Source organism: Salvelinus namaycush, chromosome 28, assembly GCF_016432855.1.
Source record: "Salvelinus namaycush isolate Seneca chromosome 28, SaNama_1.0, whole genome shotgun sequence".
In the NCBI taxonomy this organism is placed as follows: Eukaryota; Metazoa; Chordata; class Actinopteri; order Salmoniformes; family Salmonidae; genus Salvelinus; species Salvelinus namaycush.
The window spans coordinates 10592907-10619048 of NC_052334.1; the positions used below are offsets into that span (position 1 = coordinate 10592907).

Genomic DNA, 26142 nt, shown 5'->3' on the forward strand with positions numbered 1-26142 from the left:
CTGTTTACTACTCACACCCTCAGCATCTCATCTCCACTCAAAACCTCATCAGAACAAGATTAGTAGCGGCAACATGGTCTCAGAACATTTCGTATTATTCTGTATTTAAATTCGCGACACTGAGGGAAGGCTGGTCGGAGGAGCTATAGGAGGATGGGCTCATTGTAAAGGCTGGAATGGATTAATGGAACGGTATCAAACATATGGAAACCACATGTTTGACTCCATTCCATTAATTCCATTCCAGACATTTCAATGAGCCTGTCCTCCTATAGCTCCTTCCACCAGCCTCCATCATTTAGTTAGATAAGTTACCTTCCTTATGGTATGTATTCGTTTGTGGATGTCCATCTTTCATTTCGTATGATATGTTATGAATTACAATTCGCATGATATGTTTTGAATTGAAATTAGTATGAAAGGCTAAATTATGAATTGCAATTCATACAATATGTTACGAAATTTCAATTCGTATGATATGTTATGAATTACAATTCGCATGATATGTTTTGAATTGAAATTAGTATGAAAGGCTAAATTATGAATTGCAATTCATACAATATGTTACGAAATTTCAATTCGTATGATATATTATGAATTTCAATTTGTGGCTAGCTGGCTAACGCTAATGTTAGCTAGGGTAGGGGTTTAGGTTTGGGTTAGCTAACATGCTAAGTAGCAAGCAGTTGAAAAGTTGCCTGTGATGAGATTTGAACACTCTACCTTTGGGTTGCTAGACATTCATGTTATACACCTACCCATCCACCCTAACCAACCACCCTCCTTTCCTTTTGGCATAAGTAACCTTCTTTCTTATGTAACCATACCAAATGTCACATACTTCACTTACAAGCATTTCGCTACTCCCGCAATAACATCTGCTAAACAAGTGTATGTGACCAATAAATTTGACTTGATATCATACTAATTTGTCTATCCCGGAATTAGATTTACTATGTTACATCTCGTCTATGAGACCAGGCTGGATTAGTCGTAGGACAATCTCTGCGCCTCCTCTGTGCTCTAGGCTACATTTAGTGTTATTTTGAGGTTACACTACATACTAATACATGGTTACATCAAGCATGTTGAACATGCCAGTAGTGTAGACGCGGTGCTCCATGCCTGCATGTGTGCTTGCTGCGAGTCTGTGTCTGCTACAATGTCCAACAGTGTGGTTGCGACCGACTGCTGCGCGCATCGAAACAGCTGTGCAGTTGCTAACCAATGACAATCGGAGGAAATCTTTCGGAGTATAGATTCCCAAGCAGCTGTATTTATACACAACCTACACATCATCAAAGCATCCCTTTTGCAATGCCTGTCAGAACGCTTGGTTTTCCGTGAGCGTGAAGATGCGTTGGTATTCAAAGCCGTATACCTGTAGGACAAGTCATGGACTGAACAGGGTTTTGGACTCACTTGTGGAATTTTATGCTTGCCCGTGGCACGATGCCTTATCTGACTAAACCGCTGTTTTTACTCTTCTGTTTGGTCGTTACTGGGGAATACCGTAGGCTTGGACACCGAGTACGGAGATGGACGGAAACCGTGGAGACGGTAAAGCATGGACCAGAGACCACAAAGCATGGCCCGTAAGTGGTACCCGAATATTGATCACCCAGGTGTGGGTGTTTGTTGCGCAATGGTTCAAGATCTGTTCCATGTCTGTCTGTCAATATGGGTCATTGCTATGATGTGTCTGGACTTTTAATGTCATCTGAGGGGTACACAATATTCTTCTTCATCATAGGTTGAATTTCACCAAACTTGCTATCACTCTTTCTTGATGTAGTAGATTAGAACATCATGACAAACACTGATGATGATGAAGTAGAAAAATAAGATGTTGATGATCATTGCGATGAAGATTATAAAGATAGTGATTGTGATGATCCAAGCAGACAATCAAAATTCAGTGTTGATATAGCCTAATCATTCATTGTGCACTGCAGACAGAATTGGACATGGAAAAAATATTCAATAACTACAGTCATTATAAAGGGATATATCTCTATCTGGTAGCAATTGAGCCTGAGGATGAGGTTAAAGAGTGACAGAAAGCAGTGCAAATGCATCATGACCCAGACAGAAGGTGATCGTTTCAAGTTTTACACTAGACAGCCAGGGTAGTACCTATAGGTACTTGTTGTTCCTACTCATCAATGACAGGTTAGCAGCTGGCAGCCAGTGCCTCCAGTACGATCAAAGCACGACCACGTCTCTCAGGCACGTTTTGTCTATCTGTCAAAGATGGGAGCGGGCTGCAGATAACATTTTACTGTTATCATCAGGGCCAGCTCCAGGCATAAAGGACATAAGCACTGGGAAGCTTGATAAGCTAGCTCACATTGCTAATAATAACGTTAGCTAGCTTGATTAACATTGACATATGGTCAAACTAACTACATTCTCCATATTGACAAGTTCTAATTGTCTAAAAATGATTTGTAATCATCTTTTGGTTGAAAAGGTGAAAGGTCGGTAGTCAAACATCACAACTTAGCTACTCCAGGAACAACATTTTCTCTGAGTTTCTCATTTGAAGGGTCATTCAAGTGCAATTTCCCACTGGTAACTATGAGCTTCCAATACCACATGAAATCAGTAATGGCCAAACGTGTAGAATAGCAGGAAATTTGCTTTAAAATTAATTTGAAAAACTGAAATAAATTATCTCCACCCCAAAATGAGTATCATGAAATATGTCATAAAATTGCCACATTTTCTCTCCGCCCCATGGCAAAATGTGTAGAACTTCAGAAAACTTGCTTTAAAACTGGAACATTTTCTCTACACCCCATGGCAAAATGTGTAGAATTGCAGGAAATTAACTCAAAAATAAAATATGTTCTCTCCACCATCAATAGGGGGGGAACTAAAATGTCTCACTTAGGGTCCCCAAAAAGCTAGAGTTGGGCCTGGTTATCATTGAAAAGCAACATTTCCCATTCAGCTTTGATTGTGCTTGATATTTACATTTTTTATTTAACCTTTATTTACGCAGTTCTATTGTAGTTCTATTGTTCCCATAGAGACCAAGGTCTCTTTGGCAAGGGAGCCCTTTACAAGAACAGGCACATTTGTAACCAATGCATTTAATGGAGTCAAAGGCTTCCCAAATAGCACCCTATTCCCTATATAGTGCACTACTTTTGTGCACTACCAGAGCCTTATTGCATTATGCTCATAAGTAGTACACTAGGAAAAAAGGGTCCCATTTAGGACACAGACACATTCGGATTCCTAATGGCTTTCGCAATAACGCTCATTTAGAATGTCCTTTGTGTAAATTATTCCACCAGTTATCAACTCATCATTCATTAATATGGTGTTGTCTTGATTTGTCATCTCCCAGTTCCTTGACAAAGAAACCTCCAGATGTGACCAAGAATCGCAAGCTGAAGACAGAGCAGCTTCTGAAAGTAGATGATCATGATTTCACCATGAGGCCGGCATTTGGAGGTAGGGATCACACACACACGCACGCATACGCACACACTGGCCGAAGAGACCAGATATGCTCTTATTGGATGGTTTTTGGGGGACCCCATTTGTATGTAAGATGTCATGTAAAACACAACATGCAGGAACTGCTATTAGATTTCTCATTCATAGTATTGACCTACCTTAGCTGAATGCACTCACTCTAAGTCACTCTGGATAATAACATCTGCTGAATGTGAAATGGTAATGCCACGTATGCCATTTCCATAGTGCTAGTTCACTTCACTCAGTTACTGATTTCAATGGTTTAGCTGTTAGTCCATTCAGAGTACTGTCCAACATGACAGGTCAATTACACACCTTCAGTAAAGGGAGAGAATGTGCTCAATTCTTATCCTCCAATTACATAAAATGAAACTTTATTTATACAGCACATTTCAGACATGGAATGCAACACAATGATCTTTACAGGGAAAAAAACTAATAAAAACAATGAAATATTTACTACAAAGCAAACATAAGGGGATAAAAAACGAAAGAATAACAATAAAAACTGAACGATTAAAAAGCACCCCAAGGAAAAGCAAAGCTAAAATTATCCACCGTTTTGCCCCGCTCAGGATCTCTTGGAAGGCTACTCCAGAGGCTGGGGGTATAATAACTAAAGGCTGCCTCTCCATGACTCTTGGTCCCCCTCAGGTTCTCTGGCAGACTATTCCAGAGGCTGGGGGTATAATAACTAAAGGCTGTCTCTCCATGACTCTTGGTCCTAGACTTTGGGATAGTTAAAAGGCCAAAGGACCTGAGGGACCTACTGGGTACGTAACTTAAAAGCATGTCAGACATGTATTGGGGTGCACAATCGTGGATTGATTTAAAAACCGAATTAATTATAAAACCCACAGGCAGCCAGTGCAGAGACCTTAACACCGATGTAATGTGTGCTCTCCGTCTGGTCTTGGTCAGTACCCGTGCTGCAGCATTCTGTATGTTTTGCAGTTGATCAATGGCTCTCTTGGGTAGACCAGACAGGAGAGCATTACAGTAGTCAAGCCTGCTTGTCATAAAATCATGGATGAGTCTCTCTGTATCAGCCTGCGAGAGAAACGGACGCACCTTGGCAATGTTCCTCAGGTGGTAAAAAGCTATTTTGGTCACATTCCTAATGTGTCATTCGAAATTGAGTTCAGAATCTAAAATAACACCTAGGTTTTTTACCTGGTGTTTTATCTTTATTGCCCGTGAATTGAAATGTGTGGACAGATTCTCTCTGTGCTTTGTCTCCAACAATAAGTACCTCAGTCTTGTCTTGATTTAGCTGGAGGAAGTTGTGAACCGTCCAAGTATTTAAATCACTAATACAGTCTAATAATTTATCCTCTGGTTACACAGAAATAGAAGGTTGTGTATCGTCTGCGTAGCAGTAGAAATCTCTGCTGTGCTTTCTGATAACGCTGCCAAGGGCGCACATATATAAACTGAACATTACCGGAACCAAAATCGATCCTTGTGGAACGCCACATGTGATATGTATTTTCTCTGAGTTATGTTCACCAAGGGTGATAAAAAACTTTAGATCGGTTAAATAGATCCTAAACCAATTTAGAACTCAACCGGAGAGTGCAACCCACCTCTCCAGTCTGTCCAGAAGGACATCATGGTGAACAGTGTCGAATGCATCACCTTAAATCCAAGAGTACAAGGACGGAGAAATGTTTGGCATCTGTGTTGGCTTTAAGATCGTTTACCACTTTAATTAAGGCTGTATCTGGGCTGTGGTGGGCCCGAAAACCAGATTGGAACTTTCCAAAAATACAGCTGGCATTTAAAAATCTTTTAGCTGTTTGAAAACCAATTTCTCCAGAATTTTGCTTAAGAATGGAAGGTTGTAGATTGGCCCAAAATTGCTAAGAGCTGAAGAATCTAGATGACTTTATTCAGAAGGGGTTTCATAGCAGGTTTTAGTGCAGGTATGAAGTTGCCTGTGAACAGGGAGTGATTAACAATAACTTGCACTTCTTCAGATATTAAATTAAAAGCTGTTTTAAAGAAGGTGGTGCGGATTGGATCAAGAAGGCAGGTAGAAGGCTTAAGTTGTGATATCACTATCTTGAACATGTCTGTGTCAACCAGGGAAAATAAATCCATAGTGCCTTTGCGTGGTAGGCTAGGGCACACATCATTCAACTTCTCATCAGGTCTTGCTTGACTGACACCCAGCCTATTGTTGTTATTTATCTCTGAAATATGCTGCAAACTCATCACATTTAGATGTGGAGGAAAGTTCACATAGGTTTGTGGGGTTAGGATTTATCAGGCCATCAATGGTCAAGAAGGGAATTCTCAAATTATTCTGATTATTAGTGATCAAGTTAGAAAAATGAGCCCGTCTGGTATTTCTAATCGCCTTGTTATATAGTTGAAGTCGGAAGTTTACATACACCTTAGCCAAATACATTTAAACTCAGTTTTTCACAATTCCTGACATTTTCCTAGTAAAAATTCCCTGTCTTAGGTCAGTTATGATCACCACTTTATTTTAAGAATGTGAAATGTCAGAATAATAGTAGAGAGAATGATTTATTTCAGCTTTTATTTCTTTCATCACATTCCCAATGGGTCAGAAGTTTACATACACTCAATTAGTATTTGGTAGCATTGCCTTTACATTTTTTAACTTAGGTCAAACATTTCGGGTAGCCTTCCAGAAGCTTCCCACAATAAGTTGGGTGAATTTTGGCCCATTCGTCCTGACAGAGCTGGTGTAACTGAGTCAGGTTTGTAGGCCTCCTTGCTCGCACACGCTTTTTCAGTTCTGCCCACAAATTTTCTATAGGATTTAGGTCAGGCCTTTGTGATGGCCACTCCAATACCTTGACTTTGTTGTCCTTAAGCCATTTTTCCACAACTTTGGAAGTATGCTTGGGGTCATTGTCCATTTGGAAGACCCGTTTGCGACCAAGCTTAAACTTCCTGACTGATGTCTTGAGATGTTGCTTCAATATATCCACATAATTTTCCTCCTCATGATGCCATCTATTTTGTGAAGTGCACCAGTCCCTCCTGCAGCAAAGCACCCCCACAACATGATGCTGCCACCCCCATGCTTCACGGTTGGGATAGTGTTTTTCGGCTTGCAAGCCTCCCCCCTTTTCCTCCAAACATAACAATGGTCATTATGACCAAACAGTTCTATTTTTGTCTCAACAGACCAGAGGACATTTCTCCAAAAAGTATGATCTTTGTCCCCATGTGCAGTTGCAAACCATAGTCTGGCTTTTTAATGTCAGTTTTGGAGCAGTGGCTTCTTTCTTGCTGAGCGTCCTTTCAGGTTATGTCGATACAGGACTCGTTTTACTGTGGATATAGATACTTTTGTACTTGTTTCCTCCAGCATCTTCATAAGGGCCATTGCTGTTGTTCTGGGATTGATTTGCACTTTTCGCACCAAAGTACGTTCATCTCTAGGAGACAGAACGCGTATCCTTCCTGAGCGGTATGACGGCTGCGTGGTCCCATGGTGTTTATACTTGCGTACTATTGTTTGTACAGATGAACATGGTACCTTCAGGCGTTTGGAAATTGCTCCCAAGGATGAACCAGACTTGTGGAGGTCTACAATATTTTTTCTGAGGTCTTGGCTGATTTCTTTTGATTTTCCCATGATGTCAAGCAAAGATGCACTGAGTTTGAAGGTAGGCCTTGAAATACATCCACAGGTACACCTCCAATTGACTCAAATTATGTCAATTAGCCTATCAGAAGCTTCTAAAGCCATGACATGATTAACTGGAATTTTCTAAGCTGTTTAAAAGCACAGTCAACTTAGTGTATGTAAACTTCTGACCCACTGGAATTGTGATACAGTGAATTATAAGTGAAATAATCTGTCTGTAAACAATTGTTGGAAAAATGACTTGTGTCATGCACAAAGTATATGTCCTAACCGACTTGCCAAAACTATAGTTTGTTCACAAGAAATTTGTGGAGTGGTTGAAAAACGAGTTTTAATGACTCCAACCTAAGTGTCCGACTTCAACTGTATATGCCAAGTTACTCACTCAGAATATCATAATGGGACCTGCAACTTCTCCTGCTTGTTAGAAAAGCAAAGCACAAAGTTAGGTTCTTACTGTCTGGAACCTATAAATACTTTGCCATAAGTATAATTATACAGTAGTTGCGTAATCAATTAGATTTGCTGTCTTGGACCTGAGTTTTAAGCATAGATTTAGAGTAAGTAGAGTGGACATCCCCATTCAAGTCAATGATACCATAACGGGTGCACTGATTCTATCCTATTCTACTCTATTTTAATTCTATGGTTTTAAGCCTCTTTCGGTTACCTCCAAATAATTACATTTCTGACATCCAGCTACCCCACTTTAAAGCATCTGAAAAGGAATTATTCAAGCTGTCTACTAAGTTGGCACATACTGTAAACTCTAGCTTGTTATAGCCTACAAACTTGACTCCTCGTGTTCTTTGTGCAGTAGCGTGTTGAGAACAGTTCATGAGATGCTTCATGGATTTCCTGCTCAAACTGTAAGTGAATTTAGAGAGTATTTCTTAGTGCTTTGAGTCTTTGAAATCTAAGCAGTAGATTTGTATTATTGGATGTGTTCAGATGAGACTGTTGCTCAGGGCTAGTCTTTGTGTTGATGCACATAAAAGTTTGCTTCGTTCGTCGCAGCCGAGAAATCTACCACCCCAAACTTTAGGATTGTTTTCTTTGTGACAAAGACAGCTTTTTTAACGATGTTTGGAGATGCTGCATTTGAAAACGAGAGAAAAGAGAGGACAGAAAGAAAGAGCATGCGCAAGTCTTCTTTTCTTTTGATGTTATCTTCTCAACTTGTTTCTTGTTTGGAGCCGATCTGATGAAAGTTTCTGTTTTGGGGGGTGTAGAGGGGCTTGTCTCCTCGACTGTGACAGGGATCATTACTGCAGGGGAACGAATGTGTGGCACATCGATCAGCAGGGGGTCACACACACACACACACACACGCACGCACGCACGCGCGCACGCACGCACGCACGCACGCACGCACGCACGCACGCACGCACGCACACACACACACACACACACACACACACACACACACACACACACACACACACACACACACACACACGAGGATACATGGAAACTGACTCACCCAGGCTCAAACAGTATCCTCCTCTCCTTGAAGAGAAACACGCCTGTGGAGTTACACAGGACTAGTACAGAGGATCTAGTGGTTTGTAACTTTCTGCATGCAAATGGCCCAGTAAAGGAGATTTTCCCTGTACATGCTTGGCTTATTTTAGCCCCTCTCCTTGCATTTTAAAAGGTTGTGGGAAGTTTAAAGCTAATGTATGCATGTCTTGGGACGCATGCAGTTAGTAGGCTTACATTATGAAACTGTGTTGCCCTCCTACCCTTAGACTGTATAGTGTGGCGGATGAATCAGAATTAGTTGGGTAACATAGATAATTAAGATGTTTTATTTGCATAATATGCTTCTGTGAGATACTTGTCATTAGAATGTATCCTTTTGGACTATAGTGTTGGCAGTTGCACTTTTCCCTCAGCTGGGGCTCAGTCACTTGGGGCCCAGAGAGGGGAGAGGTCAGGCTTGTCTTTCACATGTCCCTGGTGCTATGTAGAATATCAAAAAGGGAAGAGACAGAATGGAACATTGTCTTCATATGTGAATGTGTCTTTACCTATTCTTAAACCATGCGAAGGGATGGCGTGATTAATGGGGAACCAATTACTTGTCTACACAATGTCTGTGCGCCAGTCACTCCCTCCTTTTCCCATTGGGGGGAGGTGTATGGCAGTGTCTGAAAACATTGTATGTCCTCTCTCATCTTACACTTATCCTGGAACAGTGTATGACCTAGAGGCTCACTCCCCTCAGTGAGCTTGTCCAGGAGTGGGGTCAAGAGGGGGTTTACTTGAGATGGGAGTATCTAGAGTTGATAATTGATATATGCCATTGGATGAGTTGGTGTTTTTGTACTATGAAGTACCACGAACGAGATTAGAACCTCATCTGAAGGACCACTGAACGATAATTTATAGCGAATGTTATCTGGTTAAGGGATACTCCTTTCTCAAGTAAAAGTCCCTTTGTGAAGAGTTCCTAAGATCTGTGGTTCGTCATGTAGGTTGAGAGGGGTGTATCTTGGCTATAAAATATCTTTGTAATTTTCTGTAGTCACTTTCAATGGTTCATTAGAGATAGCGCATCATTGAAAGTCAAAGGCTATTGCAAAGCTCTTATTAAAAAATATGTAATTTAAGTATAACTCTGACTGGTGTGTAGTTTGTAACTCTCCTCATTTGGTAAAGCAGAAAAATGCCACTACAATAGTCATATAGTTTGACATTTCAGGTGTTTCATCCGACAAAAGTGAAAAGGTCTAATCTAGTGCATTGTTGGATGGATTCATTGCTATTAATCCGGGGTAAAATAATGCATTAATGCATTAATCTTGCTTATCCATGAAAAGGGGAGTACTCTGGTATCATGTGATGCATGGAGATGTAGAGAGAGAGAGCACTGTGCACCATTCACATGATAATGTGTACTGGATGTCAAGTGAAGACACTGTGCATGCTTTTCAGAAATGTGCTGGTTTTCTGGAATTAAGGATTTATCTCAGTCCACAAGGTCAACAGTGAGGTTCACTTTTACTCTTTAACCACCACAATAAATCACACAGTGAAGTTCCCTCTCACAGCCGAGGAGAGGAGAGGAGAGGAAGGGAGAGAAGAGGAGAGGAAGGCAGATGAGAGGAGAGGAAGGAAGATGAGAGGAGAGGAGAGGAAGGGAGAGAAGAGGAGAGGAAGGGAGATGAGAGGAGAGGAACAGAGAGAAGAGGAGAGGAAGGGAGTGGAGAGGAAGGGAGAGGAGAGAAGAGGAAAGGCAAACACATTGTAAACAATTTGCCACTGTGTACACAGAGACATTACTTCTCTATGGCTGGAATATGGCTATGCTCTGCTGTGACATTCATGAATCTGCCAACTCAGAAGTGTCATGAACAGCAGTGGTCGATAACATAATCCTGAACCACCCAAATGGCGTGCTCTCCCGTGTATGTGTGTACTGTTTTATATGTGTGTGTGTATTTGTGTTTTTGTGTCTGTCCGTCTGTCTGTCTGTGTGTTAGAGGTTGACCGGCATGGCCGATTAATTAGGGCCGATTTCAAGTTTTCATAACAATCGGTAATCAGCATTTTTGGATGCCGATTATGGCCGATTACATTGCATTCCACGAGGAGACTGTGTGGTAGGCTGGCCACCTGTTACGCGAGTGCAGCAAGGAGCCAAGGTAAGTTGCTAGCTAGCATTAAACTTACTTCATAAAAAACAATCAATCTTAACATAATCACTAGTTAACTACACATGGCTGATGATATTACTAGGTTAACTAGCTTGTCCTGCGTTGCATATAATCAATGCGGTGCCTGTTAATTTATCATCAAATCACAGCCTACTTCGCCAAACGGGTGATGTTTTAGCAAAAGTGAATTCGCGAAAAAAGCACAATCGCTGCAGTAATGTACCTAACCATAAACATCAATGCTTTTCTTAAAATCAATACACAGAAGTATATATATTTTTAAACCTGCATATTTAGTTAACAGAAATTAATGTTAGCAGGCAATATTAACTAGGGAAATTGTGTCACTTCTCTTGTGTTTATTGCACGCAGAGTCAGGGTATATGCAACAGTTTGGGCCGCCTGGTTCGTTGCAAACTAATTTTCCAGAATATTACATAATTATGACATAACATTGAAAGTTGTGCAATGTAACAGGAATATTTAGACTTAGGGTTGCCACCTGTTTGATAAAATACGGAACGGTTCCGTATTTCACTGAAAGAATAAATGTTTGTTTTCGAAATGATCGTTTCTGGATTTCACCATATTAATGCCCAAAGGCTCGTATTTCTGTGTTTATTATATTATAATTAAGTCTATAATTTGATATTTGATAGAGCAGTCTGACTGAGCGGTGGTAGGCAGCAGCAGGCTCGTAAACATTCATCCAAACGTCACTGTGTTTGCCAGCAGCTCTTAGCAATGCTTGAGTCACAGCGCTGTTTATGACTTCAACTCCTGAGATTCCTAAGACAACAACATAGCATGGCAGCAACACATGACAACACAGCATGGTAACGACACAACATGACAATAACATGGTAGCAACACAACATGGTACAAACATTGTTGGGCACAGACAACAGCACAAAGGGCAAGAAGGTAGAGACACCAATACATCACGCCAAGCAGCCACAACTGTCAGTAAGATTGTCCATGATTGAGTCTTTGAATGAAGAAATTGAGATAAAACTGTCCAGTAAAATAGCTCTGCAGTGGCTGCTATGGCCTTAAGGCGTCCGCATGCTTCCCAGACGAAATTGTTCAGAAGAGTTTGTGCATATATTATGATTACATTTTGTGACATTTTTGTTCATTTTATACTTCGGTAAGTTTTTTGGGGGGGGGGCTTTTCGGGCACACACATTTTTTTCTCAAGGCAAGCCAAAGTCAGTAGCTGAAGTCTGTAGCCGAAGTCTACGCCCCTTCGTCGGTGATTGGTCAACAATAGGGATTCTTTAAAATAGTCTTGGTTGTCATTCAACGAAAGATGACTTGTTTTCAGTATTTCATTGAGAAATACTGCACCAAACATTATTGTTATTATTACTATTTATTCTTTATTAACCCATCCACCACCTGCTAAACCTCTTAGTTAGATGTCAAATTGAGCGACTAAGATCTCCTTGAGTTATTTTAGATTCATTCAGACTATTCTGGCTATGGCGTCTCAAGATGGACAAACAGTACTATTGCCGCTTTTTTCTAATTCTTCAAGCAAAGGTCTTTTAAGGGAGTATGCGAGCACCAGCCGTACTGAAGCATGCTGACGCCTTAGCCTAGCCTACCCATCGCATCTAGATTTGTATTGACCGCTGTAGTTAGCTGCTAGCCTTAGCTTAGCTTAGCCTAGCCTAGCCTAGCTGGAAACATGGCTGGATTTGGGGCAGAGGGAAAAATGTGCAGTTTTATCATGCTATTATACACATTTTGTTATGAGGCTAAGAGAACATTTTGCAGATTCAAAGCTAATTTCCTGCAATTCTACACATTTTGCCATGTCTAGAATTGAGACTTACAGATGGCCCTCAACCAACAAAAAAATATATATATTTAGGTCGTAGCTCCGGGGCACGTGCACTTCGTGCCCATTCGTAAATCCAGCTCTTGCCTGAAATGCTAACGATCATGACCAGATTAAGCTGGCAGGGGTTTCTCTTGCTGACCGCGTGGATTAGCACATGATGCACCAGGGACTTCTGCTGACAGCTGTTGGGCTGCAAGGCTGGCTCAGTTTAAAGGACACAGTTAAAGTACCGAGTAGTACTAAGATTTACAGTACGGACAGTAATGAGTAGTACTAAGACTTACAATACAGTTAGTACTGAGTAGTACTAAGACAGTTAGTACTGAGTAGTACTAAGACTTACAGTACAGACAGTAATGAGTAGTACTAAGACTTACAGTAATGAGTAGTACTAAGACTTACAGTACAGACCGTAATGAGTAGTACTAAGACTTACAGTACAGACAGTACTGAGTAGTACTAAGTATTATTGTAACATACATAACACTAGTAGTGACATCGTCTTACTGAACAACATTGTTGGGGTGATCAATAGATTTAAATTGAGACTTTTTCTGAATTCCAAATGGCATCTTATTTTCTACACAGTGCACTGCTTAGGAATAGAGTACCGTATGTGATGTAGCCTCAAGACATTACCAGTTTGCAAATGTTTTATTTTTTTCAAGTGAGACCCTGTGTCTGTAGGCCTACTTCACCCAAACTTTGTTCCACAAAGCACTAAAAGATGGCAACATGAGGTCCTTGGACAGAAGTGCATGGGGTTTGCATCAGTGCATTTTTTATTCAGTCACTCCAGGAGGTCTTTTTACCCTCAGTTGATGTCCTTTAAAGACATTTTATGTGCAATATGCTGCCACGTTTCTGATGTGGAGTTGGAATGTCAATATTATGAGTTTTTCATTAATTCATAGACCTACTATTTAATCATTCATATCATCCTTTAATGCAAATTGACTCCAGACAACTTCTGTCTGTACACAGTGTAGAGCCCTGGTGTAGACAGTGTAATACTCCTGATAATAGCGTCTAGACTGCTGCACTATTACAGTCGCCACTTAGTTCAATGAGTTGAGATGTCACCAACGCAGTAAATGTTTTTAACTTTCACCACCAAACGAGTGCTTTTGCTATTTCAACTAAGGCTGCATTCATACTTAAAGGGGAATGGTAACACTCTCCTTAAAATTACCCCTTTTTGCAATTATTATTTATGGTAAAGTAAGGCATAAAGATGAATGAAATAAATACATTTGACTATAGAGTTTAATTATGTAACTCTAAACAAAAATTAAATGGAGTGTTCAAATCCTTTTAAACTTTTGACATTTTGAAATCCCATTCAAGTCATCGTATCGATATTAGCATTTTTTTACATACTGCAACTCTAAATCGACATGTTTGTTTTGAAATAGAAATTCAATGTACCAGCCATCACCATGCTGTTAATGGATTTATCTCAAGTTGTAAAAAGAGAACATTGCATTGATGACTACTATGCAGAAACAGTCAGAAACTATTGATCTCCTGGGTCTCTTTTAGTCCAAATGTCAGAACTGGGACAAATTTAGAGCAAATCGAACCAAGGTCAGAGTGAAAGGATGCAGATTGGCTAACTGTGTGTGTGTGTGTGTTTGTGTGTGTGTGTGTGTTTGTGTGTGGAGGGGGGGGCTTATCTGATATCCATAAGCCTGATATACACACACACGCACACACACATTGAGTTAAAAACCATAGGGAAATGAAAAGGTTTGCCCAGTGGGGAGTGGGGGTGTTTATTTGAACATGTACCAGCATGGTTTACCCAACACAGAGTCATATGAATGTGGATCTAATCCGATCACAGATTCCCCAGGAGAGATATGTACATACATGTAAACAAATAACCAATAGATTGTAGGATGTGTTGCTGCGTGACATACAGTAGTATCTATGGCAGAGTGAAACAACCATGCAACTCCAGTTCTAGATCTTTCCTCTATAGTTATGTGTCCACATGATGTTAATAGATGTCATTTAGAGTGAGGATGGAGCACTTAGGTTAGTTACAGTATTGTCTGTGCTAGTTATCCCAATTAACGAAAGCCTTTATTTCACCCAGTGATGCAAACACAAATAGGAAGTTGCATCATGTACATCATATCGCATGTAGTGGCAAAGCTGGTTTGTTCTATAATTGCTTCCACAGACAAGCTAAAAACCATGCATCTTATTAGGGGAAAGAGAGGCACTTTGAAATCTCTGCTATTCCCAAATGGCACCCTATTCCCTAAATAGTACACTACTTTTGACCAGAGTCCTATGAGCCCTGGTCAAAAGTAGTGCACTATAAAAGGAATAGGGTGCCATTTGGGATGCTCATCTCAGCCCATATACTCTGATTGATGAAGAAGACGGATTCAGAAGCAAAAAACTTGGAATACGTTCCGCATTAAGAACTTAGAATACGTTCCTCATTAAGTGATTTTGACCACATAAAATCTAAAAGCAGCTGGCAGGCAAATCCACATTTACAACCTCTTCTGAAATGTCAGCTGTAATTTTTATTTTCTCTAATAATGTCTTCGCTGCAGTGAATCTGTCTCCATATATCAGTAGATGCTATTCTATCCAGATCATATTTAGGGCTTGTCCCCCTCTGCCTCTCAGACAGTGTATGTTTAGATCCTTAATGTCAACCGATTCCATGGGCTGTGGTCAAAACACTATAAAGGGAATATGGTGCTATTTCAGATGCAGACAGTGATAATTCCTTTATCATTTTAGTAATCCCAAAGTGCCATAAAGAACCCTCCTCTGCTGCTGTCTCAATGGCTTTGGAAGGCACTGACTCTAATCTGGCATTTATCGTGTCCTCTAATCTCATCAGATTACAGACTGTATTGATACATAAAGTGTATGACATAGAGGTATGCAGGAGAGTATGTGCTGCTGCGTGACAGTACGTGTTATACATACTGCACCAGACTGGCAATGTGAAGTGGTCTGATTAATATTATACTCATTTTGAGGAGGTCGTAGGTTTCTGATTTACAGAAACGGATCAATGTGAAATGTAACGTGTTGCATCAGGTCAGAGAAGTGAGTCCAGATGTCATTCACTGTGTGCTGTAACCTATGTTCTTCATCCTGGGCTCGTATTTCTAAAGCGTCTCAGAGTAGGAGTGCTGATCTAGGATTAGCACCCCCCCGTCCATTCATTTTTATATATATATATAAAAAAACAAAACTGATCCTAGATCACCACTCCTACTCTGAGACACTTGTGCTGTGTTTCCATCTGAGATTTTACCCCATTTGTTCTACTTAAAAGGCTCAGACTTTTCTGCTTCCATCTATGCGGGCCAGCATCCCATGTCTCACTGGGCCACGGCTCCAGCGGACCTGCTCTGATTTAGAGCCACGGATACTTTTCAGATTGTATTTACATAACAATGGCTAACTGTGAACTTTAACACTTACTTACAAAGCATTCTGTTGCCACAAGTCTTTAGTGTCACACTCCTAATAGAAACAGCATAATACTAGAGCTCACATTATCATTAAACACTGATGACAAGCTGGTGTGGGGTAAGTCTTAGGTGGAAGTGCAGCATTGATCAATATTGAATATGGCACTGTGGGTCTCGTATGGACCCTGGTCCTCCTTTGAATTACACAGATTCAACTGTTACTTACTGGTGGCCCCTGTGGGCGTAGCAGCGATACTACAAGTCCAGTTATTACATGGAAAGGCAGAGAAGACAGAGGCTTTTCCAGTACTTGGCCTAGTTTTTGTTGTCAGAGTGCAGTTGCGTAATGTGGGCTTGATTCTTTGCTCCTCTGCCCCCGAACTGCTGAATTGGTTCTAAACCCAATCGTTTCCGCTCCCTTTAAGTCTACAGTTCTAGACTTGAGTCAGGTTTTGACGAGTGAGTCATTGCCGAGCAACAATTTCGCTGTAAAGTTCAAAGCTGTATCATTGACTTAATTGCCTGTAAGGAAATACGGTACATCCGCTGTAACTAGGTGTCACCGTCTATGAGCCACCTGATACTTTAAATACGGTACATCCGCTGTAACTAGGTGTCGCCGTCTATGAGCCACCTGATACTTTAAATACGGTACATCCGCTGTAACTAGGTGTCACCGTCTATGAGCCACCTGATACTTTAAATACGGTACATCCGCTGTAACTAGGTGTCACCGTCTATGAGCCACCTGATACTTTAAATACGGTACATCCGCTGTAACTAGGTGTCGCCGTCTATGAGCCACCTGATACTTTAAATACGGTACAGAAGCTGTAACTAGGTGTCGCCGTCTATGAGCCACCTGATACTTTAAATACGGTACAGAAGCTGTAACTAGGTGTCGCCGTCTATGAGCCACCTGATACTTTAAATACGGTACAGAAGCTGTAACTAGGTGTCGCCGTCTATGAGCCACCTGATACTTTAAATACGGTACATCCGCTGTAACTAGGTGTCGCCGTCTATGAGCCACCTGATACTTTAAATACGGTACAGAAGCTGTAACTAGGTGTCGCCGTCTATGAGCCACCTGATACTTTAAATACGGTACAGAAGCTGTAACTAGGTGTCGCCGTCTATGAGCCACCTGATACTTTAAATACGGTACAGAAGCTGTAACTAGGTGTCGCCGTCTATGAGCCACCTGATACTTTAAATACGGTACAGAAGCTGTAACTAGGTGTCACCGTCTATGAGCCACCTGATACTAGTATACTTTAAATACGGTACAGAAGCTGTAACTAGGTGTCACCGTCTATGAGCCACCTGATACTAGTATACTTTAAATACGGTACAGAAGCTGTAACTAGGTGTCACCGTCTATGAGCCACCTGATACTAGTATACTTTAAATACGGTACAGAAGCTGTAACTAGGTGTCGCCGTCTATGAGCCACCTGATACTAGTATACTTTAAATACGGTACATCCGCTGTAACTAGGTGTCGCCGTCTATGAGCCACCTGATACTTTAAATACGGTACAGAAGCTGTAACTAGGTGTCACCGTCTATGAGCCACCTGATACTAGTATACTTTAAATACGGTACAGAAGCTGTAACTAGGTATCACCGTCTATGAGCCACCTGATACTGGCATACTTTAGTTTGTTTAAAGCAAAATGAACACAGACGCTACCTTGCTCCAAAACCAAGGTGCATGAATTGAGGAGCTAACTGAAGAGAAGAGGAAATATAGCAACTTGGAGGACATTGGAAGTGGATCAAAATGCTTGTTCATTGTTAAAACCAACACTTTTTGTCCCATAGTCTTCATCCGTGTTTCTGTATGCTGTATATTAATATGCTGTAGTTTGTTCAAATAATTTTTTCTGTGGTTTCTTTCTTTTTGTTTCCCAGGCCCTGCTATCCCAGTCGGAGTGGACGTACAGGTGGAAAGCCTGGATAGCATCTCAGAAGTAGACATGGTAGGTTGAAGCTACCCAATTTTTGTACTCTGAAGTTATGACGCAACAACTTCAACTCCGCATTGTGGAAATTATGTGAGAGTAAAATCCCCACATCATTAACATTTAAGTAATTATTTCCTGTATCTAAATTGACACGGTTTGTTGGAGTATTTTTGTGCTAGCTAAATCCCTTGAGATCTAACAGACTGTAACATATTGATAGTCGTTATTGACCACGCAGATGGGCATCATAATGATGGGTACTCCCAACTGTTGCTATTATTATATAATGAGAGTGGGCTGAAAGAGGGGGTGAGAGGAAGAGTAGGAGGAGGAGGGGTAGTAGGAGGGGGTGAAGGTGGGAAGGAAGAGGCGTAAGTGGAGGAGGAGGTGTAAAGCGAGGAGGAGTAAGAGGAGGCAGAGGAGGAGGAGGCGTAGTAGGAGTGGGTGGAGGTGGGGAGGAGGAGGCAGAGGAGGAGTAAAAGGTGTAAGTGGAGGAGGAGGCGTAAGGGGAGGAGGACTAGAAGGAGGGTTGTAGGAGTGGATGGAAATGGAGAGGAGGAGGCAGAGGAGGAGGCGTAAGTGGAGTAGGAGGAGATGGAGGGGTAGTAGGAGGAGGTAGAGGTGGGGAGGAGTGGCAGAGGAGGAGGCGTAAGTGGAGCAGGAGACGTAAGGGGAGGGGAGTAGGAGGAGGCATAAGTGGAGGAGGAGGCGTAGTAGGAGGGGGGAGAGGAGGAGGCGTAAGGGGAGGAGGCAGAGGAGGAGGAGGAGGTTTCAGTCTCTTTGTAGTAGAGCTCAACCCCAGAGGTGTGAGAGGTTGCAGAGAAATCAAAGAGACTGATCTGAACTTATCTGCTCTGTCCGTTGACTTTCAGCCTACACTTAATTTCATCCCCAACAGGATTTGAACCCAAAGTTCTGTAAGCTCAGACAGCTGGGTTTAAGACTTGCATTTATATAATATAGTACTTTTTGCAAAGTCATAGCTTTATTTTCTGGGTATAATTCACTCATTGGATAACTCAACCCCAAATGTCCTCAGTAGCATAGTTACTATGCTTGAGTATGATGATTCACTGGACATAGTTACTATCCTAGAGTATGATGATTCACTGGACATAGTTACTATCCTAGAGTATGATGATTCACTGGGCATAGTTACTATCCTAGAGTATGATGATTCACTGGGCATAGTTACTATCCTAGAGTATGATGATTCACTGGGCATAGTTACTATCCTAGAGTATGATGATTCACTGGACATAGTTACTATCCTAGAGTATGATGATTCACTGGACATAGTTACTATCCTAGAGTATGATGATTCACTGGACATAGTTACTATCCTAGAGTATGATGATTCACTGGGCATAGTTACTATCCTAGAGTATGATGATTCACTGGACATAGTTACTATCCTAGAGTTTGATGATTCACTGGGCGTAGTTACTATCCTAGAGTATGATGATTCACTGGACATAGTTACTATCCTAGAGTATGATGATTCACTGGGCATAGTTACTATCCTAGAGTATGATGATTCACTGGGCATAGTTACTATCCTAGAGTATGATGATTCACTGGACATAGTTACTATCCTAGAGTATGATGATTCACTGGACATAGTTACTATCCTAGAGTATGATGATTCACTGGACATAGTTACTATCCTAGAGTATGATGATTCACTGGGCATAGTTACTATCCTAGAGTATGATGATTCACTGGACATAGTTACTATCCTAGAGTATGATGATTCACTGGGCATAGTTTTGCACAATTGCTGGATGTGTTTGTTTTTCATCACAAAGTTTTTACATTTTAAACCATTCCATTGTTCCACTCACCTTGGGTAGCAAGAAATGCAAAACTAGTGCACCTAGTGTTTCCATTTTCCGGTCATCCACACGTTAGTTAGACATTAAACCCTTCCCTTCCTCTCCTCCAATAGGACTTCACCATGACCCTGTACCTGAGACACTATTGGAAGGACGAGCGTCTGTCCTTCACCAGCTCCACCAATAAGAGCATGACATTTGACGGGCGTCTGGCCAAGAAGATCTGGGTGCCCGATGTGTTCTTCGTCCACTCCAAGAGATCCTTCATCCATGACACCACCACAGTCAACATCATGCTCAGGGTCTTTCCTGACGGACACGTTCTGTATAGCCTGAGGTGGAGCTGGGATGCTTTGGGGACTAGGGTTGCAAAATTCCGGTCACTTTTCCAAAATTCCCATGTTTTCCAGAGATCCTGGTTGGAAGATTCCCCGTATCAGAGGTAGCAGGAAATACAGAATCCTCCAATCAGGATTTATGGAAAACCTAGGCATTTTTGCAACCTTACTGGGGACATTGTGCAGGTCATTATTTGTCATGCAGGGTTGGGATCAAATCAGTTTTCAATTAACTTTCTATATTGACTAGTGCTGGGCTGAAACAAAAACCTACACACGCTGCTCCAAAGTGATTGACTCCTCATATTGTTAATACTTGGAATGATGTACTTAGCTGTTGACTTAAGAATTTTAAATGTATTCAGTTTGGAATATTAATAGTATCCTAACATTTTATACTAAACATAACATGCTTCTGTCCAGGATGTAGGTATGCTGACACCTAGACAAGAAGATTCATTTGCATTTTGCTCCTGTTGTTAGTTAAAATTAGAAATGTGCTTCTGGCTGGTGATGTTTTTTTCTTAATTTTTGTATCTGTTTTTGAAAACTAGGCCAAAATGTGAAGGTACTACTAAGTTGTTGTTTATTGCCAGATAGTTTGGTCTTTTATGCTGCTCAAAGTCATTCACTAGACAATGGATGCACAAATTGTGTTTTAATGGCTTGAGAACATGCTCATTGTTATTCATGACAGTGGCCCTGTTTTTTCACATCGTCTACTACATACAGTTATAGTCAGTGTTGAGGTTTTGAATTGGTGTGTGTGGAACAGTAAGGACAACATAAATACCAACTTTATTTGGTGTTGTGAACAGACAGTGTAGCGATTCCACACTCCAAAAAATGAGATTTTCCAAGTTATTTGATGCTATTTATTTATTTCAGAAGGCAAAAAGAGCCTATAATATCTACAAGAACGTAATGTTATGTGTTGTAAGGATCATGGAGGAATCTTAAAGTTGTTGATGTCACATCATGGATCTGTGTTGTCCTTACTGTACAGGGTGACAGTGACAGCAGCCTGTAACATGGACTTCAGCCGCTTCCCTTTGGACACCCAGTCCTGCTCCCTGGAGCTAGAGAGCTGTGAGTAGGCTAACTTTCAGAATTTAATTCAAAATCTTCATTGTCCTTTAGAAAATATGTCAGGGCATACTATTTAGTATTTTTTGTCTACAGTATACACAAACAGAACAGTATTATTGAGAATATCTAAATGTTTTTAAGCTTTATGTAGGCAGTGAATAATTAGATGGCTAGACAGGCAAAGAGTAGAGACCCACAGATGTCAATTTCATTGAAAACAACATTGATTCAACCAGTGGGGGAAGTCAGAAAGGCAGGGATTGAACTCAGGACCATTGGTTTATACAGTACATATGCGTTTCCTGCTGGGGTTGTTACCACTGGTCCACACAGGCACCACATTTATCTCTAATGTTGGTTGTGCCCCCAGATGCATATACGGATGAGGACCTGATGCTGTACTGGAAGAGTGGGGATGAGTCCTTGAGTACGGATGACCGTATCTCCTTGTCTCAGTTCCTCATCCAGAAGTTCCACACCACATCTCGGCTGGCCTTCTACAGCAGTACTGGTAATAATCACCATAGCCATGTGAGAATCACATATTCCCAGAAAAATTCTGGTGACTTTGCAAAAATTCTCTGGTTTTCCAGAAATCCTTGGTTGGAATAAGCACAAAATCTAGAATCCTCCAACCAAAATTTCTGAAAAACCTGGGAATTTTTGGAAAGTTACCAGACTTTTTCAACCCTACCAGTGATATTATTATTGATCCATACCTACCCATTGTGTTCCTCCTCATGTACAGGCTGGTACAACCGTCTGTACATCAACTTCACCCTGCGGAGACACATCTTCTTCTTCCTGCTTCAGACCTACTTCCCGGCTACCCTCATGGTTATGCTGTCCTGGGTGTCCTTCTGGATTGACCGCAGGGCCGTCCCAGCTCGTGTCTCCCTGGGTAAGATGCTAGCGCTACTATGGAAGATCAATATTCAGAAGTGTTACAGTTAATGCTGTTTCTAGTGCTGCTTAATCCCCTGATTGCCAGATATCAGGCTTTCTGTGTATTTCACAGTTATTACAGTGTATTTCACAGTTATTACAGTGTATTTCACAGTTATTACAGTGTATTTCACAGTTATTACAGTGTATTTCACAGTTATTACAGTGTATTTCACAGTTATTACAGTGTATTTCAGAGGTTGGCACAATAAAGCCATGTCTGTCAGACCTTTTTAAAGTGCTGGTGTATGATGAAAGTAAACATATTTAAAGATAGTTTGATTCTTCGACAGGGTCTGACTGTCTTCTTGGAAAATAATACAGAAGAGAGCAGTCTTGAACTCTTGTTGTTTCCTTCTCCTATTCCCTGCAGGTATCACTACAGTGCTCACCATGTCCACCATCATCACTGGAGTCAACGCCTCCATGCCCAGAGTGTCCTACATCAAAGCAGTGGACATCTACCTGTGGGTCAGCTTCGTGTTTGTCTTCCTGTCTGTCCTGGAGTACGCTGCTGTCAACTACCTGTCCACTGCACAGGACCGCAGGGAACGCAAGATGAGGGACGAGATGAGGGAAAGGGCCAGGTCACAGGTAATGAAATGCTACCACAGTACTGTGTGTCTAAAACCTTTTTCGAAGACAAAATTGCAATATCTCTTGAGAATACAGTTTGCTCTTCATTTCATGCAGTTTGGTTGGATTAACAGACACTTCTCACGTGTTATACTTCCTTGTCTCTTCTACGGCCAAATCTAACGTATGCCAACACATTCATTTTTGGTCAAATCTCTCATTGACATGAATTCAAAAGATCAAATTACAGGCTTGCATCTCAAGTTAGTTCAGTTACATTTTCCCTGGCACAACCTCTGTCTTTCTCACCTTCTCTCCTGACCTGCAGTCGCTGCCCTGCACCTGTGGCATGTCCCAGACCAGGACCATGCTATTAGACGGGACCTACAGCGAGGCGGACACTAACAGCCTGGCCGGCTACACCTCAGGAACTATGGGGCCCGAGGAGGACATGGATATGCCCCGCGACATGATGACTGAGAAGCAGCCTCCTGGAGAACACACAGTGGTCCACCTGTCTGCCAGCAGCGAGTCAACGACAACCAAGAAGAAAGGCATCAGGGCCCTCAATATTATCCAGAATACACACGCCATCGACAAGTACTCCAGGATGTTATTCCCTGGCTCCTATATTCTATTCAACATAATCTACTGGTGTTCATACTGTATAGGAGCGTAGGGTCTAATGTTTAGGAGCGTAGGGTCTAATGTTTAGGAGCGTAGGGTCTAATGTTTAGGAGCGTAGGGTCTAATGTTTAGGAGCGTAGGGTCTAATGTTTAGGAGCGTAGGGTCTAATGTTTAGGAGTGTAGGGTCTAATGTTTAGGAGCGTAGGGTCTAATGTTTAGGAGCGTAGGGTCTAATGTTTAGGTGCAGTATTGGGCCTGGTCAATAGTAGTGCACTATCTAGGAAATAGGGTGCCATTTGGGATTCATCCCATGTTCATCAAATGAATGTGTTTAACACACTCATCAAGGAGAAGAGAGACTGTAGTTGGTGTTTACATGGACATTTGGTACTAATGACTAATATTTAGGATGGACTTTTGGCACTGGCCTATATGAAACTGATCTATACTGAAAAAATATATAAATGCAACATGCAACAATTTCAACAATTTTACTGAGTTACAGAAATCAACCAATTGAAATGAATTTCTTATATCCTAATCTATGGATTTCACATGACTGGGCAGGGGCACAGCCATGGGTGGGCCTGGGAGGGCATAGGCACACCCACTGGGGAGCCAGGCCCAGCCAATCAGAATGAGTTTTTCTCCACAAAAGGGCTTTATTACAGACATAAATATTCCTCAGTCCCATCAGCTGCCTGGGTGGCTGGTCTCAGATGATCCCACAGGTGAAGAAGCTGGATGTGGAGTTCCTGGGCTGGCGTGATTACACGTGGTCTGCGTTTGTGAGGCCAGTTGGACGTACTGCCAAATTCTCTAAAACGACGTTGGAGGCGGCTTATGGTAGAGAAATTAACATTAATTTCTCTGGCAACAGCTTTGGACATTCCTGCAGTCAGCATGACAATTGAACGCTCCCTCAAAACTTGAGACATCTGTGTTATTGTGTTGTGTGACACAACTGCACATTTTAGTGGCCTTTTATTGTCCCCAGCACAAGGTGCACCTATGTAAGTATCATGTTGTTTAATCAACTTCTTGTTATGCCTGTCAGGTAGATGAATTATCTTGGCAAAGGATAAATGCTCACAAACAGGGATGATATTTGTGCATATGGAATATTTCTGGGATCTTTTATTTCAGCTCATGAAACATGGGACCAACAATTTACATGTTGCGTTTATATTTTTGTTCAGTATATATAGGTCTGTGCTTACTATGTATATTAAGGTAAGTGTGACTCACTCGTGAAGGATGAAAGAGATGGCGAGCATCTGAGAGACAGAGACTGAGTTCTATGTGGATATTTGGCACAGATGACAAGAGAAAAGCAGAGACGTTCTTCATCATCCCACTCTAGCTTTTGTGAAATCCTCTTAATGTATTCCACAGCGTGATTGATTGCTCTGCAAGTGCGTATCAGCGGTTGTTTAAAAACTATTTTGTCCACAGAAGTCTTTTGTACAAATGTACAGTATGTCTACAATGTTGTTAACTTTGCATTCAGGTCTATTTGACCAAGTACCAGTTCAGCCTGGTAGTGGAGTATAATGATTGTGTGTCAAATGTAGTGCACGACAGTATATAGAGAATATGATGCCATTAGGGACACACACGGTGACTGTACAGTAAATTGCTCTGGATTAGAGCGTCTGCTACATACAGGACCAGTCAAAAGTTTGGACACACCTACTGATTCAAAGGTTTTTCTTTATGTTTACTATTTTCTATGTTGTAGAATAATAGTGAAGACATCAAAACTATGAAATAACACATATGGAATCATGTAGTAATCAAAAAAGTGTTAAACACATCAAAATATATTTTAGATTTTAGATTCTTCAAAGTAGCCACCCTTTGCCTTGATGACAGCTTAGCATTGTCTCAACCAGCTTCATGAGGTAGTCACCTGGAATGCTTTTCCAACATACTTGAAGTTCTCACATACAGTATGCTGAGCACTTGTTGGCTGCCTTCACTCTGCTATCCAACTCATCCCAAACAATCTCAATTGGGTTGAGGTCGGGTGATTGTGGAGGCCAGGTCATCTGATGCAGCATTCCATCACTCTCCTTCTTGGTCAAATAGCCCGTACTATCATGACTCAGGATATGACCCAGATGCAGACACAGGAGGCAGATAGTACAGTTCTCAGATGATTTATTGTAAACATGGGTCAGGCAAAGGGCAGGTCGAGGACAGGCAGGGGTTCGTGATCAGGTCTGAGTCAGGCAGGTACAGGACGGCAGGCATGCTCGGGGTCAGGTCAGGCAGAGGTTCGTAATTAGATCAGAGTCAGGCAGGTACAGGACGGCAGGCAGGCTCGGGGTCAGGGCAGGCAGAATAGTCAGAACCGGGAAAACTAGGAAACAGGAGACAAAGGGCTGTGAGATATAGGTTTAATTCTGGACACATGAAAAGTGGGATGTATACGGAGGGTACAGGGCAAAGGAAGATGAACAGCAGATGGGGAAGGGCTGATAAAATAGGGGGGACAGTTTGCGGGACAGGTGGTGGGATTAGTGGAGACGAGGCAGCGAAGAGTTGTCTCCAGGTCCTGATTGGCTCGCTCCGACTGGCCGTTGGACTGGGTATGAAAACCAGAGGACAGGCTGGCCGATGACCCAATAAGGGTGCAGAACGCCTTCCAGAACCGGCACGAGAACTGGGGAC

General features: G+C 41.6%; 1 protein-coding gene across 1 annotated transcript; it reads left to right on the forward strand.

Moving 5' to 3' along the window:
• The first annotated feature begins 1452 nt into the window (after positions 1 to 1452).
• Positions 1453 to 23517, forward strand: LOC120023036 (gamma-aminobutyric acid receptor subunit rho-2-like). Its single transcript, XM_038966985.1, has 9 exons — positions 1453 to 1595; positions 3359 to 3465; positions 18003 to 18070; positions 20004 to 20227; positions 21235 to 21317; positions 21688 to 21828; positions 22066 to 22218; positions 22636 to 22856; positions 23167 to 23517. The coding sequence occupies exons 1-9, from the start codon at positions 1453 to 1455 to the stop codon at positions 23515 to 23517; spliced, it is 1491 nt and encodes a 496-aa protein (XP_038822913.1).
• The last annotated feature ends 2625 nt before the right edge of the window (positions 23518 to 26142 follow it).